Below are 20,184 nucleotides of genomic sequence, written 5' to 3'. Positions count from 1 at the left end.
TGCCTGTGCGTGGATTTTTTTAACGTGGGGTGACCGTTGCACACCAGCCACCACACGGGCTTGACAGAGCTAGGTCTTGGTCCAGTGGCAAGGGTTAACCTGGATGACTGGAGACCTGCTCTGCTGCACGGACCCAGTGCGCGCACATATCGCAGTGTGGGCTGGGCCCGTGCTGCCCCTGTTCCCTGAACTCACGCCTCTCCTGGGCCCCGAATACATCTCTCCGCAGTCTCTCACCGCTCCTTCGCCCTGACCTCGCCGCCCCTGCTGCACCTGCCCGTGCTCCAATCACCGACCTGGACCTTGATGACGTCACTCTTCGCTGCCGTCGCCCTCCTGCACCAGCTTGCCCTGCTCCCTGCAGTAGTACGCCTCCACGCTGCTCCCATTGTTTGCTAGACAAGGAATTGTAGGCAAGGCAGGTGGATGGAGTTAAGATACAAATCAACCTCGATCTCATTGAATGGCAGAACAGGCTCAAGGGGCTAAATGGGCCTCCTCCTGTTCCTATGGTAACAGGCTCAAGGGGCTGAATGGTCTCCTCCTGTTCCTATGGTAACAGGCTCGAGAGGATGAATGGGCCTCCTCCTGTTCCTATGGTAACAGGCTCGAGGGGATGAATGGGCCTCCTCCTGTTCCTATGGTAACAGGCTCGAGAGGCTTAATGGCCTCCTCCTGCTCCTGTGGTGACAGGCTCGAGGGGCTGAAAGGGCCTCCTCCTGCTCCTGTGGTGGCAGGCTCGAGGGGATGAAAGGCCTCCTCCTGTTCCTATGGTAACAGGCTTGAGGGGCTGATTGGCCTCCTCCTGCTCCTCTAGTAACAGGCTCGAGGGGCTGAATAGGCCTCCTCCTGTTGCTATGGTAACAGGCTTGAGGGGCTAAATGACCACCTCCTGTTGCTATGGTAACAGGCTCGAGGGGCTAAATGACCACCTCCTGTTCCTATGATCCTTTAGGGTGCACGGAGATACGCTTTTTTCTTCCTCTCACTAACCTTTGCTCCTGCTCTGGGCGCGATTGATGGGGGTGGGGGGGGTAAATACCCCCATCGTTTCCTCTCTGGCCGGCAATAGCAGCATCACTTAGGGGTATACAAATGGCTTGCCCATATTACCATGGCAGCTGAACTTGAGGTAACTCAATATAGGCCAACCATTGACCCTGGAGCCATCCCGATCTGTAGACTCAATATTGCAATGTGTGTCCACCCACTAAATCATCGGGTCCAATCCTAAATGATGGTCCAGTTTGCTCTTAACTCTGTAACCTTGTGAGATGACTTGTTAGTTTTCCACAGACTGGGGAGTCTAGAACCAGGGGTCACAGTCTCAGAATAAGGGGTTGGCCATTGAGGACTGAGATGAGGAGAAACTTCTTCACTCAGAGGAGGGTGAATCTTTGGAATTCTCTGCCCCAGAGGGCCATGGAGGCTCAGGCGTTGAGTATATTGAAGGCTGAGAACAATTGGATTTTTGGATATTAAGGGAATAAAGGGCTATTGGGATCGGGCAGGAAAGTGGAGTTGAGGTCGAAGATCGGCCATGATCCCATTGAATGGTGGAGCAGGCTCGAGGGGCCGAATGGCCGACTCCTGCTCCTAATTCTTGTGTGCTAAGAAACCGCCACCATAATTGCTCACCGTGCTTAGTGTGTGCTCCCTCGGTAAGGGGGAAAAGGAAAGATTATCAAACTGACATTGATTTTAATTCAGCCTTGTTCCTAAACGGGTTCATAGTTTGTGATGTCATGACAACTGCCCAATTTGCATTTTTGACTTTCAAACTCGTTGCCTGCGATTTGTGATCCCGCCGTCCAAAATTTGTAACCTCGCCTCTGTGTTGGAGATCCACCTCGAATGACATTTGTTGCTGATTTGAGCTATTGCCGAGGTGTACAAGAATTGGTCAGCGTGTGTTCAAGACCAGGTGGGGTGGGAGAGGGGAGGGAGGGCGGGGGGGTGGAGAGAGAGGGGGGGGGGGAAGAGGGGAGAGGGGGGGGAAGAGGGGAGAGGGGGAGGAAGAGGGGAGAGGGGGAGGAAGGGGGGAAAGAGTGGAGAGGGGGGGGAAAGAGTGGAGAGGGGGGGGGGAAAGAGTGGAGAGGGGGGGGGGAAGAGTGGAGAGGGGGGGAAGAGTGGAGAGGGGGGGGGGAAGAGTGGAGAGGGGGGGGGGGAAGAGTGGAGAGGGGGGGGGAAGAGTGGAGAGGGGGGGGGAAGAGTGGAGAGGGGGGGGGAAGAGTGGAGAGGGGGGGGGAAGAGTGGAGAGGGGGGGGAAGAGTGGAGAGGGGGGGGAAGAGTGGAGAGGGGGGGGGAAGAGTGGAGAGGGGGGGGGAAGAGTGGAGAGGGGGGGGGAAGAGTGGAGAGGGGGGGGGAAGAGTGGAGAGGGGGGGGGAAGAGTGGAGAGGGGGGGGGAAGAGTGGAGAGGGGGGGGGAAGAGTGGAGAGGGGGGGGGAAGAGTGGAGAGGGGGGGGAAGAGTGGAGAGGGGGGGGAAGAGTGGAGAGGGGGGGGAAGAGTGGAGAGGGGGGGGAAGAGTGGAGAGGGGGGGGAAGAGTGGAGAGGGGGGGGAAGAGTGGAGAGGGGGGGGAAGAGGGGAGAGGGGGGAAGAGGAGGGGAGAGGGGGGGGAAAAGAGGGGGAGGGGGGAAGCGGAGGGGAGGGGGAAGAGGGGAAGAGGAGGGGGGTAGGGGAGGGGGGGGAAGAGGGGAGCGGGTGGGAAAGAGGGGAGGGGGGGAAGAGGGGAGAGGGTGGGAAAGAGGGAAGAGGGAAGAGGGGGGGGGAGGGAAGAGGGGGGGAAGAGGGGAGGGGGGAGAGGGAGGGGGGAGAGGGAAGAGGGGGGGAAGAGGGGAGGGGGGAGAGGGAGGGGAGGGGGGGGGAAGAGGGAAGAGGGGAGAGGGAGGGAAAAGAGGGGGAGGGGGGAAGCGGGGAGGGGAGGGGGGAAGAGGAGGGGGGTAGGGGAGGGGGGGGAAGAGGGGAGCGGGTGGAAAGAGGGGAGGGGGGGAAGAGGGGAGAGGGTGGGAAAGAGGGGAGAGGGAAGAGGGGGGAAGAGGGGGGGGGGGAGAGGGAAGAGGGGGGGAAGAGGGGAGGGGGGGAGAGGGAAGAGGGGGAAGAGGGGAGGGGGGAGAGGGAGGGAGGAGGGGGGGAAGAGGGAAGAGGGGAGAGGGGGAGGGGGAAGCGGGGAGGGGAGGGGGGAAGAGGGGAGGGGGAGGGGGGAAGAGGAGGTGGGTAGGGGAGAGGGGCTTGAGATGTTCTGGCCAGTTACGAGCACCTACACCTGCTCCTATTTCGTGTGTCCCATGCATTTCTCAACGCGCGCATTAAAACACTTCCTTGGGGAATTTGCCCAATGACCAACAGAAATGGGCGTCTTGGGTCTCGACCGTTGACGTTAATTTTTTTGGTGTGGAAAGATAAAAGAGGAGAGAGGTGTTGGACCTCCATAGATCCCGCTACACGTCGGCTCCTCGCAGCGCTGGTGCCAGAGGAGGAAGCACAGTGGTGAAACACTCGGAGGACCTAACCCTTTACTGTCTTTGTGCAGGGATCTACAGGAGAACGCGGGCACAATGGTCCTGTCGGAGCAATCGGCCTTCCTGGCCGACCGGGAAGTCAAGGGCCTCCGGGTCCTGCCGGAGAGAAGGGAAGCCCGGTGAGCCTTGCTTCTGTTTCTCAAATCAAACCAACCTTTTGCTAATACTTGACTTGTTCCTTTTTTATTATCAAGGAGGGAGGGGAGAGGACAGACGGAGGGGTTATGCAAGTTCTTGCTTTTTTTCCCTTTTATGATAATTTGATTCCAAGATACGGATGCAACGTCCCGAATCTGGAACTCCGAAAACCCGGAATTGTCAAAAAAGCGGACATTTTGCGCATAGTTGATGGAGTCGTCCGGAATTATTGTCTGAAAACCAGACATTTTTGAGGCAGATCCCAAAATCCGGCACTGATTCGGTCCAGGATTCCGGATTTCACACGAGAAAATCAAGTTTGAGCTCAACTGAATCCGTGCCGGGCTTTGTGTCTTGCCGGATTTCAGACCTCGTCACTCAAAACCCGGCATGGATTCGGTCGAGGATTCCGGATTTCAGATCATTGATTTTCTTGTCTGGAATACGGAAAAACCACAAAACCGGAACGGAGTCCGTCCCGAGGATTCCGGATTCCAGACACTGTACCTGTAGTATATTTAACATTAACTATAAACAATTCTCGTATATTGTTGGGTCTGTCCAAATACAGTGTGATCAATCCCATCTCACTTACCTTTGTACAGTGCCATATGACCCCTCTGCTATGTCGGGTGTCAGCTGTGGCTCAGTGGTTAGCACTCTCGCCTCTGAGTCAGAAGGTTGTGGGTTCAAGTCCCACTCCAGGGCACTGAGCACAAAAATCGAGGCTGACACTCCCAGTGCAGTGAAGAGGGAGTGCGGCACTGTCGGAGGGGCAGTGCTGAGGGAGCGCCGCACTGTTGGAGGGGCAGTGCTGAGGGAGCGCCGCACTGTTGGAGGGGCAGTGCTGAGGGAGCGCTGCACTGTTGGAGGGGCAGTACTGAGGGAGCGCCGCACTGTCGGAGGGGCAGTGCTGAGGGAGCGCCGCACTGTCGGAGGGGCAGTGCTGAGGGAGCGCTGCACTGTCAGAAGGGCAGCACTGAGGGAGCGCTGCACTGTTGGAGGGGCAGTACTGAGGGAGTGCCGCACTGTCGGAGGGGCAGTACTGAGGAAGCGTTGCACTGTCGGAGGGGCAGTACTGAGGAAGCGCCGCACTGTCGGAGGGGCCGTCTTTCAGATGAGACGTTAAACCGAGGCCCCGTCCCAGGAAGACGATAAAGATCACATGGCAGTATTTTGAAGGAGATTACAGAGATAGGGAGGGGCGAGGGCCATGGAGGGATTTGTAAACAAGGATGAGAATTTTGAAATCGAGGCATGGCTTAATCGGGAGCCAAATGTCGGTCAATGAGCACAGGGGTGATGGGTGAGCGGGACTCGGTGTGAGTTCGGACACGGGGCACCGAGTTTTGCATCACCTCTAGTTTACGTAGGGTAGAATGTGGGAGGCCAGCCAGGAGTGTGTTGGAATAGTCCAGTCTAGAGGTAACAAAGGCATGGATGAAGGTTTCAGCAGCGGATGAGCTGAGGTAGGGGCGGAGACGGGCGATGTTACGGAGGTGGAGATAGGCGATCTTAGTTTTGTCGCGGCTATGTGGCCGGAAGAAATGACCACTGGTGGTCAGGATGACAGCCGACAAATATAATGGGCGACTCGGTGTTGTGGCCTGTGGAAGGGCTTCCTTTGTCTGACTGAAACGTGATTCTGTCACGGCCTGCTGATCAGTTGCAATCCCTTGCTTTACGATTGGATGCCGGCATGAAGTCGGTCTTGTCGGCATTGCCAACAGGTAGGTAGCCTTCTGTCCGCTGGATAGCCACAGGCGGGCAAGCTATGTGAGCACGCGACAGAATGAAGCATGGGTGGTTGAACAACTCTCTGATCTGATGGTTTTTTTTTTCCTTTCTCCATGCAGGGTGACAAAGGACCCCTGGGTCCAGCCGGGCACGATGGGATCCAGGGACCTCTCGGCTTACCAGGTCCCACCGGTCCCCAAGGCCCTCCTGGAGAAGATGGCGACAAGGTACACTGAGTATTTATGGGATATGACTGCTGCCAACGAGCCAGAAGCGTTCTGCGCAGGCGTGTTGTCAGTTCATCACGGGAGCGCGTTCATTTTTTTTTTAAAAAAACATTTAAAAGCCGGGAAGAGAGCAGGCTGATCAGAAAGCCTGCTGTGCTGACCGTTCATCTTTTAAATCCTGACGCTTGTGTGCAGAATGCTTCCTCTGCAGCCACCGGGAGCCGCGTTGGCAGCAGTCACTCCGTTATTTTTATTCATGGTCGAATCACGCATGCTTCATGTATTTCCCCCTGGCTGTACCTCAGTACGTTATCAGCCTTGCTCGCTTTAACAGGATTTTGTAAGCTGTGGTTAAACGACCCCGTGTATGTCGCTGTAAAATGGTTCATCAGTCTGGGCGATCTATACAGGCCAGGACCATTAGAAGGCACTCCCCAGGACGATGGGATGGAGTTGGGTGGTTGCCCTTGTATGTTAGCCATTGATTCCTGGGGTGAAGGGGTTGACTTATGAAGAAAGGTTGAGCAGGTTGGGCCTGTACTCATTGGAGTTTAGAAGAATGAGAGGTGATCTTATTGAAACATAGGAGATACTGGCGAGGTACTCGACAAGGTAGATGCAGAGAGGATGTTTCCCCTTGTGAAGGAATCTAGAACTAGGGGGCACAGTCTCCGAATAAGGGGTGGCCCATTTAGAACGGAGATGAGGAGGAATTTCTTTCAGGGTTGTAAATCTGTGGAATTCTCTGCCCCAGAGAGCTGTGGAGGCTGGTCACTGAATATATTTAAGGCGGAGATAGACAGATTTTTGAGCGATAAGGGAGTCAAGGGTTATGGGGAGCGGGCAGGGCAGTGGAGCTGAGCCCAAGATCAGATCCGCCATGATCTCATTGAATGGTGGAGCAGACTCGAGGGGCCGAATGGCCGACTCCTGCTCCTAATTCTTATGTATCCCTCCACCCTCTGACGCGAGCTTTGGAGTTACTGTTCACAGATTACCGCGCCCTTTATAGTCAAGATTCTCCTCATTTAAGAGGTGGGGATGTTCTACTTCCCCTGCACACTGACGGACTCCCAGTGAAGGACATTGATGAGGTGTCGCACGGCAGCAGGGAAAGTGAACACTTCCAGGCAAGCCACCACTCGGTTAAATCCCCTTCCATCACCAGCCCCACTGGACAATAGAATCGCAGCGTATTTGCTGGGAGAGAGCTTTCACAGGCTGGTTAGCGTGTTCATTACATTTGATAGCTTTCCCATCCCTCTGCTCAAACAAGCTGTGTGGGCAACCTTCCATGTTGTGAGATCGTCTCCAAATGCAGAATGCATAAACCGGTGGGAAAAGTGCTGACCATCGACCCTTTCATCTCCATCCGAGACTCAAGTGCGTCAATGCTACAACAACAACTTGTATTTATATCGCGCCTTTCACGACCTCGAGGTGGGCGACTAGGTGACATCATCAAGGCCCAGGTCGCCGGTTAGAGTGTGGGCTGGAGCATCAGCGGGGTCCAGGCACAGCGGAGGGGCGGGAAGGTCGGGGCGGATAAGCAGCGAGAGATCGTGGGGGAGGTGCGGCGATAGATCGTGGGAGAGGAGCGGTGATGGATGGTGGTGGAGGAGCGGCGATAGATCGTGGCAGAGGAGCGGCGATAGATCGTGGCAGAGGAGCGGCGATAGATCGTGGCGGAGGAGCGGCGAGAGATCGTGGCGGAGGAGCGGCGATGGATGGTGGTGGAGGAGCGGCGAGAGATCGTGGCGGAGGAGCGGCGAGAGATCGTGGCGGAGGAGCGGCGATGGATCGTGGCGGAGGAGCGGCGAGAGATCATGGCGGAGGAGCGGCGAGAGATCGTGGCGGAGGAGCGGCGATGGATGGTGGTGGAGGAGCGGCGAGAGATCGTGGCGGAGGAGCGGCGAGAGATCGTGGGGGAGGAGCGGCGAGAGATCGTGGCGGAGGAGCGGCGAGAGATCGTGGCGGAGGTGCGGCGAATATTTGTGACAGAGGACCGGCGATAGATCGTGGCGGAGGAGCGGCAAATGAGGTTGAGGGCCCAGGGGCAGCATGGGCTCAGCCCACACTGTGCGATATGTGTGCGCACTCGGTTCCGTGCAGCAGAGCTGGTCTCCAGTCGTCCTGGTTAACCCTTGCCACTGGACCAAGACCGAGCTCTGTCAAGCCCGTGTGGTGGCTGGTGTGCAACGGTCACCCCACGTTAAAAAAATCCACCCACAGGCATCTTCCACCCTTCAACTGGAGTTCAGGACCTGGAACATCGGCTCCTTTGTTGAAACATCTGTGAACTTGACCCTTTTGGTGTGAAAGCAAATCATCCTCGTTCGAGGGACCGCCTATGATGATGAATGTAGTAAAATGTCCCACGGCGCTTCACAGGAGTATTATGAGATAAAAATTTGAAACCGAGTCACATAATTAGGGCAGGTGACAAGTTCCCTCCATAAACCTCTCGACACCTCTCTCTCCTCCTCTAAGACGCTCCTTAAAACCTACCTCTTTGACCAACCTTTTGGCCATCTGTTCCACTATCTCCTTCTGTGGCTCGGTCTCAAATGTGAGTTGATAACGCTCCTGTGAAGCGCCTTTTGGGCTTTTTAGTCACGTTAAAGGCGCTATATAAATGCAAGCTGTCGGCGACTCTGAATGAGGAGGCAGCTTGCCGTTAGCCGTGACCCATTCTCTGGTACAACGACTGAAACGCTGCGATGCCGGTTAATCGAGGAGCTTGTTTACTGCTGCATGTTGTGGCTGAGAAACCAGAATGAAACTGTGGTGTACAATTTGCGGGGGGGGGGGGGGGGGTGGGGGGGTTTGCGACCGGGTTAATCGCCGCGTTGTGACGCTCCGCGCCGGAAGCCCGCTCGCTAAGCCCGCTCGCGGTTACCTGTTGGCGGCGAGGAGCACTGCACCGGACGTGAAGCGACGCGGATTGCGTTACCGTCGGACGATCGCCGCTCTCCCGACCAGTAGGCCGCGCCCCGAACACCGACCGGCTCAAACCGAACCGTGCAGCCCTGGCAGCAGCGGTAAGTTGGAAAGCCTGCACTAAAGGTAAGTTAAAGTTTTTCTTTTTTTTTTGTTGGTTAAGAGCCTTGGTAATGTTTTTTTGAATGTTGTTTTCTCCGCCCCCCCTCCCCCCGAGGCCCCTCTAGCAGCGCTCCCAGCCCCACACTAAAGTTGGCGAGGACCGCGTTTTTTGTGCCGTGAGCAATTGTGTGCACCGCCTCCCTTTGTGAGGACGCAGACCCCAAAGGCCGAAGGTTCGGTCTTAAATCACCAGCGCGGCGAAAACGCTAATTCTCCCCACGCCCCGAAACGAAGAACCCCGAAAATCCAGCCTTTGTCTATATTTGTACAAACGCTTGTTTGACCTGACTGCTTTGTGGGAGCGATGAGTGCTGCTGTCCATCTTTGGTACTAATCATGTACTTTCTACCCGTCCCAGCTATAGTGTGTTACTATCTCTCCTTCAGCAGCACGCTTAGAAGTGGGACTCCAGGGACTTGAGCACAAAAATCTAGGCTGGTACTCCCAGTGCAGTGCTGAGGGAGCGCCGCACTGTCGGAGGGGCAGTGCTGAGGGAGTGCCGCACTGTCGGAGGGGCAGTGCTGAGGGAGTGCCGCACTGTCGGAAGGGCAGTACTGAGGGAGTGCCGCACTGTCGGAGGGGCAGTGCTGAGGGAGCGCCATGCTATCGGAGGGGCAGTATTGAGGGAGCGCCGCACTGTCGGAGGGGCAGTGTACTGAGGGAGCGCCGCACTGTCGGAGGGGCAGTGTACTGAGGGAGTGCCGCACTGTCGGAGGGGCAGTGCTGTCGGAGGGGCAGTACCGAGGGAGTGCCGCACTGTCGGAGGGGCAGTACCGAGGGAGTGCCGCACTGTCAGAGGGGCAGTACCGAGGGAGTGCCGTACTGTCGGAGGGGCAGTGTACTGAGGGAGTGCCGCACTGTCGGAGGGGCAGTACCGAGGGAGTGCCGCACTGTCGGAGGGGCAGTACTGAGAGAGTGCCGCACTGTCGGAGGGGCAGTACTGAGGGAGTGCCGCACTGTCGGAGGGGCAGTACCGAGGGAGTGCCGCACTGTCGGAGGGGCAGTACTGAGAGAGTGCCGCACTGTCGGAGGGGCAGTACTGAGGGAGTGCCGCACTGTCGGAGGGGCAGTACTGAGGGAGTGGCGCACTGTCGGAGGGGCAGTACTGAGGGAGTGCCGCACTGTCGGAGGGGCAGTACTGAGGGAGCTCCGCACTGTCGGAGGGGCAGTACTGAGGGAGTGCCGCACTGTCGGAGGGGCAGTACTGAGGGAGCTCCGCACTGTCGGAGGGGCAGTACTGAGGGAGTGCCGCACTGTCGGAGGTGGCGTCTTTCGGATGAGGCCCTGTCTGCTCTCTCGGATGGCCGTGAAAGATCCCATGCCACTATTTGAAAAAAGAGCAGGGGAGTTATCCCCAGTGCCCTGGCAAATGCTTATCCCTCAACCAGCATTACTAAAAAAAGAGATTATCAGGTCATCATCACATCACTGTGTGTGGGAGCTTGATGTGCGCAAATTGACTGCCGCATTTCCCACGTTACAACAGTGAGTATCTGTTCTTATCAGTTTAATATCCCCTATGGGGACCTGATATTAAATTGTTTTTTGGACAGGGAGCTGGAACAGGGGCTTGCCCCGTCCTCTCCATGCACCGACCTGGTATTGCAGTGTATCCAGGAATGGTGTAACTTCGCCTCTCGGCCTTTTGGCTAAGATCAAATATATTGGCGCAAAGTGATCTTTGGCATTAGAGTTGATCTGGAAAGAAATTGGATATAAAAAAAACAGTGACTAAACCTCAAAAAAGTACCTCATTGGCTGTAAAGTGCTTTGGGCCATCCTGAGGTTGTGAAAGGCGCTATATAAATGCAAGTTATTTCTTAAACTATCTTCTGCATAACTTTCTGACCTCTGTGAAATCTCTTGGTCCCCCCAAAAAAGGAGCCACTTCTTTGAAAGTTTATAGTGACTGTTTCTTGGTTGGGGTTGCTAGGTGACCCTGTGCGGTATTCTGCGTGTTGTCCATGCGTGTCTGTGTGCACACAATGGCTTGTTATGTGCGTCTTGTAGCTTTTTACACGACTTCATGCCATTACACACACAGCCAACAGAGGGAGCCCACTCCTGGAGGCAAACTCCTGGCTTAAAAGTTCAGCACCAACAATTTAATGCCTGGTTACTTATTAAAAAGGCACTATTTATGAATCTTAATGAATAATTCACTTCAATTTTGAGGAAATCCCAAAGCCAGAAACCTGTATTGAACAAAAATAAAGTGTTTTAAAATGGTGTGATTAGTTGATAGTGTTCAATCAAGGAACAATTGTGTGTGGACAATGTAGACCCAGAAGGTATTCATAATTTGCTTGTCTTACACAAAACCATCGACAACTTAATGGATTTCTAATCACTTTGCGTACAGTTTGGGACCTGCCCAACCCATCTGCTGCTGAAACCTTCACCTGTGCTTTTGTTACTGCCACTATTCTACTATTCTCTAGTGTCAGCTGTGGCTCAGTGGGCAGCACTCTCGCCTCTGAGTCAGAAGGTTGTGGGTTCAAGTCCCACTCCAGGGACTTGAGCACAAAAAACTAGGCTGACACTCTCAGTCCAGTACTGAGGGAGCGCCGCACTGTCGGAGGGGCAGTGCTGAGGGAGTGCTGCACTGTCGGAGGGGCAGTACTGAGGGTGCACTGCACTGTCGGAAGTGCCATCTTTCGGATGAGATGTTAAACCGAGGCCCCGTCTGCTCTCTTGGGTGGACATAAAAGTTCCCATGGTCCCTATTTTGAAGAAGAGCAGGGGTGTTCTCCCTGTGTCCTGGGGCCAATATTTATCCCTCAATTAACATAACAAAAACAGATTATCTGGTCATTATCACATTGCTGTGTGTGGGAGCTTGCTGTGCGCAAATTGGCTGTCGCGTTTCCCACAATACAACAGTGACTACAGTTCAAATAGTACTTCATTGGCTGTAAAGTGCTTTGAGACGCCTAGTGGTCGTGAAAGGCGCTATATAAATGCAAGTCTTTCTCTTTTGTTTTCTGGGCCGGCCTCCCATCTTCCACCCTCCATAAACTTGACTATTAATTCTCGTGAGCATAAAGTCACCCGGCTCACTAAAACTCCAGCAGTTGGAGTTCGATTTGCCAATATCTTTTTGAAGACAGTCGTTTGACTGATTACTTGGCTCAATTTATACTTTTTACATGTTTTTAGAAATGGAGTTGAACTTAATTGCGATCAATGAATCCGACTGACAAGGCTGCTGAGTATCGATCGTGTCAGTTTAAGGCCTTTTAATTACACATTAATGGTCGAGCCTTTGTGGAGTTTGGCTTAAATTAACTGCCGACTGTTTGGCTAAAGAACCCAACCAGGCTGGGCGGTGCTCGATGGAGTACAGAGAATTGCATCGAATGTACGACACAGAAACAGACCATTGGGCCCAATGGCTCAGTGCCGGTGTTTATGCTCCACACCAGCCCCCTCCCACCCCTCTTCATCTCACCCCATCGACACACCCTTCTATCCCTTTCTCCCCCATGTGTTTATCCAGCCTCCCCTTAAATGCATCGATACTATTCGCCTCAACCCCTCCCTGTGGCAGCGAGTTCCACATTCTCAGCCCTCTCTGGGTAAAGAAGTTTCTCTTGAATTCCCTAATTACATAAGAATTAGGAGCAGGAGTCGGCCATTTGGCCCCTCGAGCCTGCTCGGCCATTCAATGAGACCATGGCTGATCTAATTGGATTGATGAGGGATTATCTTATATTTTTGCCGCCTAGTTGTGGTCTTCTCCACAAGTGGGAACATACTCTCTCTGTCTACCCTATCTAACCCTTTCATAATCTTAAATCTTTCAGGTCAAAGTAAGCTACATGTTTCCCGTTTTAAAAAAAAAAGTTGCATTTTATACAGCTCCGTCTGTCTTGGGTCCATCAAAGCTAGATTTACATAGAACATAAAGCTCAGAAATAGACCATTCCAACCCAACTGGTCCATGTAGGTGTTCATACTCGGCTCAAGTGCATGTATCCTTTGAAACAGATACGATTCTGAGGGGGCTTCACAGGGTGGATGCAGAGAGGATGTTTCCCCTTGCGGGGGAACCTATAACTAGGGGGCATAGTTTCAGAATAAAGGGCTGCCCATTTAACACTGAGATGAGGAGGAATTTCTTCTCTGAGGGTGGTGAATCTGTGGAATTCTCTGCCCCAGAGAGATGTGGAGGCTGGGTCATTGAATATATTTAAGGTGGAGATAGATAGATTTTTGAACAATAAGGGAGTCGAGGGTTATGGGGAGTGGGCGGGGAAGTGGAGCTGAGCCCAAGATCAGATCAGCCATGATCTTACTGAATGGCGGAGCAGGCTCGAGGGGCCATATGGCCTACTCCTGCTTCAATTTCTTATCTTCTTTATTGTTTATGTATGCAGACCGCACCAAGACTTGCCACTAGGGGGCACACCTGTGGGAGACCTAAGGGTCACCTGTGCACCCGGGGGCAAGCAGGTATAAAAGGCAGTCCATCACGCTGCTGCCTCACTTTGGAGTTATATTAAAGAGACCAAGGTCACAATGGTTTGAGCTTACAACACAGTCTTGTGGAGTTATTCTGAACGTAACATTTATCATCTAGGGCATGTCTTATTGACGCTGCGTATCACTCACACAATGGGCGCAGTCCATCTGGCACAGGTACCTCACGAATGGACTGCCTACGTTGCCCGCGAAGAATAGCAGCTGTTCCCTCACCAGCACAGCCCATTCAGTGACCAACCATTGTTGCCTCTGGTGTACATGTGCAAGCTTACACTTCACTGACACATGGACCGGGCGGCACATCAAAGTGGCTGATCCACCACAGCGGGAGAGTACTGGTGTAGGCGGTGTTGCCGGTAAAGCCAGGACGAGCCCATTGTGAAAAAAACGCAGACTGATTGGAAAGGTTGGGGTGTGCTCACCAGACTGATTCCTGGGACGGGGGGTGGGATGGGGGGGATTGTCCTATGAGGAGAGATTGAGTAGACTGGGCCTGTATTCTCTAGAATTTAAAAGAATGAGAGGTGATCTCATTGAAACATACAAAATTCTTACAGGGCTTGACAGGGTAGATGCAGGGAGGATGTTTCCCCCCGGGCTGGGGAGTCTAGAACCAGGGGGGGTCACAGTCTCAGAATAAGGGGCTCAATTTTCCCCAATGCCATTTTTCGGCGTATTGCCAGAGTTACGCCCGTTTTTTTGGGGGCCCCGACTGCTCCAACAAAAAATAAGTAGCAAGTTTCCCCGTTGTATTTTTTGAAATTGGCACCACGCAGCCAGTTCCTGTAGCCTCGGGGGTGGGGGGCGGGGGGCCGGAGGGGGGAGGGGGCGGTGTGGAACCTAATGTCTGCACCATTTGATGCTGCTTGCCGCATAGTGTAAAGGTTCTCATTCCTGCAGTTCAGCTTCTTTTGAAGCCAAGCCCCGAGCTGCTGTCTCTGGGCGAGGGACCGGTTCTGCCGGCCGATGCTACAACCCTCGAGCCCGGTGAGGAGACGTTCAGTGCTGGCGTGGCAATTTTTATTTTAAAAAAAAAATCCAAAATTAAAGAATTGCATGAAACTTCCATTTTCTGCGTTTTCAGTTGGGAAAAAAAAAATTAAGCTTCCCGATGCATATTTAATGTGTTCTTGACTCCCTCCAAAACTTTGCCTAAAAACAATGGCGTCTTTCCACGCCGATTTTTTTGGTGTGAGCTGGTTTTTCTTAAATGCCCAGAAGGTTTTTTGGGATTGGTCACGTACGCCGTCCTAGGAGAAATTGTAAGTTGGCCAAACTTGCATAATTGTGCAAAAACTGGTGCAGACATCGGGTTACACCCCCCTAGACGCAAAAAAAAACTGACCTAAAAAAAATTATAACTAACTGAGTTACGCTGGCGCACAATCTTTGGAGAAACTTGGATTTTTGAAATTTAAGCCAAAAAAAGCAGTGCAGATAACTGAGGAAAATTGAGCCCAAGGATTGGGCCATTTAGGACGGAGATGAGGAGAAACTTCTTCACTCAGAGGCTGGTGAATCTTTGGATTTCTCTACCCCATACTTTTTCCAAGAGAAAAGAGACCCAGCCTGTCCATCCTTTCCTGATAGGTATACCCTCGCATTTCTGGTATCATCCTTGTAAATCTTCTCTGCACCCTCTCTCCAGCGCCTCGATATCCTTCTTGTAACATGGCGACCAGAACAGTACGCAGTACTCCAAGTGTGGTCTCACCCAGGTTCGATACAGGTTTAGCATAACTTCTCTACTTTTCAATTCTCTACCTCTAGAAATAAACCCTAGTTCTTGGTTTGCTTTTTTATGGCCTGTGTCGCAACCTTTGGCGATTTGTGTATTTGTATCTGAGATCCCTTTGTTCCTCTACCCCAGCCAGACTCGCAGCCTGCAAATAATGAGCGACCTCCCTGTTCTTCCTACCAAAATGTAATACCTCACATTTATCAGTGTTGATCTTCATTTGCCAATTATACGGCCAAAGTACAGGTATCCTGTTCCTAGAGGAGGGGTTAGGAACAGCTGACCTTGAGTCTGAGGGTCGCGGGGGGTCACACAGTGCCTGAACTGTTTGGTTTGTTAGAATGCTCTTTTAACGTTTCTGTTTTTTTTTTTGCAGGGGGAGTTGGGCGGACCGGGACAGAAAGGCAGCAAAGGGGATAAAGGAGAGTTTGTGAGTAAAGATCCCACCCGGCAATGCCTGTGTGTCCGGCGAAGGGCTGCGCTGTGTTAGCGCGTGCACGATGCGTGACCTCCCAGTGTCCCCGCCCCGCCTGTTCCAGTGCTGCGGCTCAAAGCTGATCACCCCACGGCACCTTTTTGAAGAGCAACTGGGACTTCTCCCTCTGTCTGGGCCAACGTCCTTCATTGAAAACAGATTAACTGTTGATTCAGCTCATGGTTCCCTGATGGGGCAGAATGGCTGGTTTTGCCTGCGTAGATATATCGAGAGATGGATATTATATACATTAGTTTGAAATTTACAGCACAGAAGGAGGCCATTCGGCCCATCGTGTCCGTGCCCGGCCGACAAAGTGCCACCCAGCCTAATCCCACTTTCCCGCTCTGGGTCCGTAGCCCTGCAGGTTACGGCACTTCAAGCGCACATCCAGGTACTTTTTAAATGTGGTGAGGGTTTCTGCCTCTACCACTCTTTCAGGCAGTGAGTTCCAGACCCCCACCACCCTCTGGGTGAAAAGAAGTTCCTCTCAAATCCCCTCTAAACCTCCCCCCCCAATTACTTTAAATCTATGACCCCTTGTTATTGACCCCTCTGCTGAGGGAAATAGGTCCTTCCTATCCACTCTATCCAAGCCCCCCATAATTTTATACACCTCAATAAGGTCTCCCCGCGGCCTCCTCTGTTCCAAAGAAAATGAAGAGAGATGCATTACAGGAAATAAGGTGGGAATGATTCTGTTCAAAAATACAACTCGCTCGAGTTTTTGAACAAAGAACCACAATCACCTAAACTCCTGAAACATGCAGTTTTGGATCGCCCGTCAGCCGCCTTAGAATCACGGAACGGTTCCAGCCCGGGAGGAGGCCATTCGGCCCGTCCAGCCCGTGCCGGCTCTCTGCAAGAGCCCTTCAGCCAGTCCCACTCCCCCCACCCTTTCCCCGTAACCCTGCACATTTTTTGTCCTTCAGGCAACTCCCTTTTGAAAGCCACGATTGAGTCTGCCTCCACCACCCTCTCAGGCAGCGCATTCCAGATCCTAACCACTCGCTGCGGGAAAAATGATTTTCCTTACGTCGCCTTTGGTTCTTCTGCCAATGGGGAACAGTTTCTCTCGATCGACTCTGTCCAGAGCCGTCATGGGTTTGAGCGCCTCAATCAAATCTCTCAATCTTCACAGAGTTGATGAGACCGTCCAGTGTTTCCTCAGTAGTCAATCCTGAAATAGCTCTCGGCCGGTAAAAGCTATTACTTACCCGACTGATGAGATTGCCCGAGTCGAGCTGAATCCAGGTCTGCACAGTTCTGTGACTGCTGGATTGATTAGGTCGTTCAGCACCTTGAGCTTTCAAGGAAAATTGACCCATATTCAAACTGATCAATTCCAATTTTAGTGCCATTAATAACTCACATTATTGTGCATGTGACCTCTTTTCTTTCCCTCTTACAGGGTCCCCCAGGGCCAATGGGGATGCAAGGTCCAATTGGGCATCCCGGTCCCATTGTAAGTATCAATTGCGTTTCATGTTATGTTCCTCCTCTGTTGAGGCTTGGTCTGTGGTCGGGGGCTGCACCTTCATTGATGTCCTCCTCGTTATGGGCCACTGGAGAGCTAGCGTTTTGCAGGCCGGCACTGAGGTCAAGGTGCAAAGGTCAGAAAACCGGTTCCGAGTTCTGGCACATAGTGGCCCATTAAATAGGAGTAACGAGAGGAGCCGGAGATTGCAGGTTAAATTCCAGCTCAATATTTTCCGGGCTGGGCGTCTCGAGAGAAAAGAGGCCAAATCTCGTAACTGGGCTTGGGTCCGTTTCCAGTCACGTGTGACCTCTCTTTGCTTCGGGCTTTGTTTGGGGCGGGGAGAAGGGGGTTGGGGGGGGGGGGTTGAAAGTTTATTCAGGTGAGCTGTAAATGTATTGGAAGGTGGGCAGCGGAAACGTTACAAGGACACTCTCCAAGCCTCCCTGGTAAAGTGCGACATCCCCACTGACACCTGGGAGTCCCTGGCCGAAGACCGCCCGAAGTGGAGAAAGTGCATCTGGGAGGGCGTTGAGCTCCTCGAGTCTCATCGCCACGAGCGTGAAGAGGTCAGGCACAGGCAGCGGAAGGAGCGTGCGGCAAACCAGTCCCACCCACCCCTTCCCCCGGCGACTGTCTGTCCCACCTGTGACAGGGACTGTGGCTCTCGTGTTAGACTGTACAGCCACCTAAGAACTCACTTTAGGAGTGGAAGCAAGTCTTCCTCGATTCCGAGGGACTGCCTATGAAATGTATTGGAGCAGTACACAATGCCAGCAGTGTAACACTGCGTTTCTTGCCTTCACCAGGACTGTCTCACTGACAGAATTGATTTAACTCTGAGCAGTGTGTCGTAGGACATCTGTGCAGAACCTCTGCCTCTAGCTCACAAGAGTTTGGAGTAGCGAATCTTGTCATTCCGTACACCTGGGGACTGGACTGGGGTAGACCTTGTGCTCTGAGGGTGTGGTGGTTATGTCACTGGACTAGTAACCCAGAGGCCTAATGATCCAGAGACCCAAGTTCAAATCCCACCACGGCAACTGGGGAATTTAAATTCAGTTAATTAAATAGAAACATGGAAATTTACAGCGCAGAAGGAGGCCATTTCGGCCCGTCGTGTCTGCATTGGCCGACAAAGAGCCACATGGCCCTCGGCAGCAGCCCCAAAGGTTACATGTAAACCTATGAACATTGACGGAAAGGCAAAGAGCATCCAGCCCAACCAGTCCGCCCCACTTAACTGCAACACTCCTTATACTGAAACATTCTACACTCCTCCTCAACTGAAGCCATGTGATATCCTGGGAGAGACAAAAACCGGATTAAAAGCCCAGGCCAATTTGGGAAAAAAATCTGGGAAAATTCCTCTCCGACCCATTCAGGCGATCGACACTCGTCCAGGAGATCACCCTGGCCGTATTCGATTCCCTCCAGTACATACCATCGTATCTGCACCGGCCAACAAGAGGTTATCCAGTCTAATCCCAATTACCAGCTCTAGGTCCGTAACCATGCAGGTTACTGCACTTTAAGTGCCCATCCAACCATCTATTAAATGTGGTGAGGGTTTCTGCATCCACCACCCTTCCAGACAGCGAGTTCTAGATCCCCACAACCTTCTGCGTAAAGAAGCCCCCCCTCAAATCCCCTCTAATAAATCTGGAATATAAAAGCTAGTGTCATTAATGGTGACCATGAAACCATCTGGTTCACTAATCTCCTTTAGGGAAGGAAATCTGCCGCCCTTACCTGGTCTGGCCAATATGTGACTCCAGACCCACAGCAATGTGGTTGACTCTAAACTGCCCTCTGAAATGGCTCAGCGAGACACTCAGTTGTATCACCACCACCTGTAACATATTTGCTTCATGGGTTCTTTGCTTAAGAATTTATAGCAGCACATTGCTATTGATAACTAATTGATTTATTAACAAAGGTTTAACAATCACACTACACATTACTAGTTCATCCACCAGGCTCACAACTGCATACCTCTTCGTGGATTCTCCGAACCTAACTGGCTGGGGTTTTATTGAGTTGTGTGAACATCACGTGACTGGCTAAGCCAATCGCAATGCAACAGCTCCACAAACCCTGTGCATACATTACACCACCTTCTCAAGAGCAATTAGGGATGGGCAATAAATGCTGGCCTTGCCAGCGATCCTTTGAACGAATAAAAAAAAAAAAACAAGGGGGTACAATGTTTCCTGGCCACACCTTCGACTGGATTCGTGGGCCATCAAGTAGTTTTACAGTCTTGACTGTACAACGGGAGAGCGAGAGGTTTGTAGAATGTCAGGACATGGACTGTTTGTTTAAGACATTATTTGTTCTGTTGTGATCCACCGAGGTCTTGCGAGACGGCACTTGAGCCGTTCAGGTGCAAACTTTGAAGTGGCGCAGTCATACTGCACATAATTGTTTTATATTCTGATCTAGACCGCTACTCTGCTGCTTCAAGGTAGTAATGCATCTTGCGGGGGGGTTTCAGTGACTATCCAAGAGCCTTGTATTAAATGGCGGAGCAGGCTCGAGGGGCCGTATGGCTTGCCCCTGCTCCTATTTCTTGTGTCCTTATGTATCCCTCCCTCGGCTGTGGGTCCTGTATTGATTGGGCCTCCTCCTCCCCTGTTCTGTAGGCACGTCGAGTCCGCCAGTTTGTCATCACCCGAATTGTGTTTTGTGTTTTTTTGTGCATGTATGTAGGGTTCTGACGGTGAGCCGGGGCCAAGAGGGCAGCAGGGCATGCGTGGGCAGAAGGGTGACGATGGCATCCGTGGATTCCCAGGTTCGTCTGGTCCTGTTGGACTTCAGGTAATTAAACTTTCAAGGCTGTATCCCATGACGTTATAGGGTTCAACAACTTATATTTTTATAGCGCCTTTAACGCAGTGAAATGTCCCAAGGCGCTTCGCAGGAGTATTCTGAGTAAAATATCTGACACTCAGCCGTACAAGTAGAATTTAGGGCAGGTGACGAAAAGCTGGGTCAAAGAGGTAGGTTTTAAGGAGCGTCTTGAAGGAGGAAAGAGAAGTAGAGAGGTTTAGGGAGGGAGTTTCAGAGCTTGGGGCTCGGCCACTGATGGTGGAGCGATTATAATCAGGGATGCTCAAGAGGGCAGAATTAGAGGTAGCTTGCTGATTATGTCACTGGACCAGTAATCCAGAGGCCTAGAGTAATGATCCGGACAGTCGCGAGTTCAAATCCGACCGTGGCAATTATCGTATTGTCGCAAAAACCCATCTGGTTCACTCATAGAAACATAGAAAATAGGTGCAG

The 20,184-nt window shown here is 52.5% G+C and overlaps 1 protein-coding gene and 1 pseudogene across 1 annotated transcript in view; both read left to right on the top strand.

The window, feature by feature from the left end:
* LOC139238017 (collagen alpha-1(XI) chain-like) overlaps positions 1-20,184 on the top strand; it is a 294,478-nt gene that overhangs the window by 219,965 nt on the left and 54,329 nt on the right. Inside the window, exons 42-46 of the mRNA XM_070867414.1 lie at positions 3,532-3,639; positions 5,515-5,622; positions 15,324-15,377; positions 16,834-16,887; positions 19,612-19,719. Coding sequence (XP_070723515.1) covers positions 3,532-3,639; positions 5,515-5,622; positions 15,324-15,377; positions 16,834-16,887; positions 19,612-19,719 — 432 coding nt within the window. The remainder of the gene's footprint in view (positions 1-3,531; positions 3,640-5,514; positions 5,623-15,323; positions 15,378-16,833; positions 16,888-19,611; positions 19,720-20,184) is intronic.
* LOC139238029 (U2 spliceosomal RNA) lies at positions 10,192-10,357 on the top strand (annotated as a pseudogene).

The sequence above is a fragment of the Pristiophorus japonicus genome, chromosome 24 (assembly GCF_044704955.1).
Source record: "Pristiophorus japonicus isolate sPriJap1 chromosome 24, sPriJap1.hap1, whole genome shotgun sequence".
NCBI lineage: Eukaryota > Metazoa > Chordata > Chondrichthyes > Pristiophoridae > Pristiophorus > Pristiophorus japonicus.
Note: the sequence above shows the minus strand (reverse complement) of the source record. Positions and strands in the feature narration are given on the sequence as shown.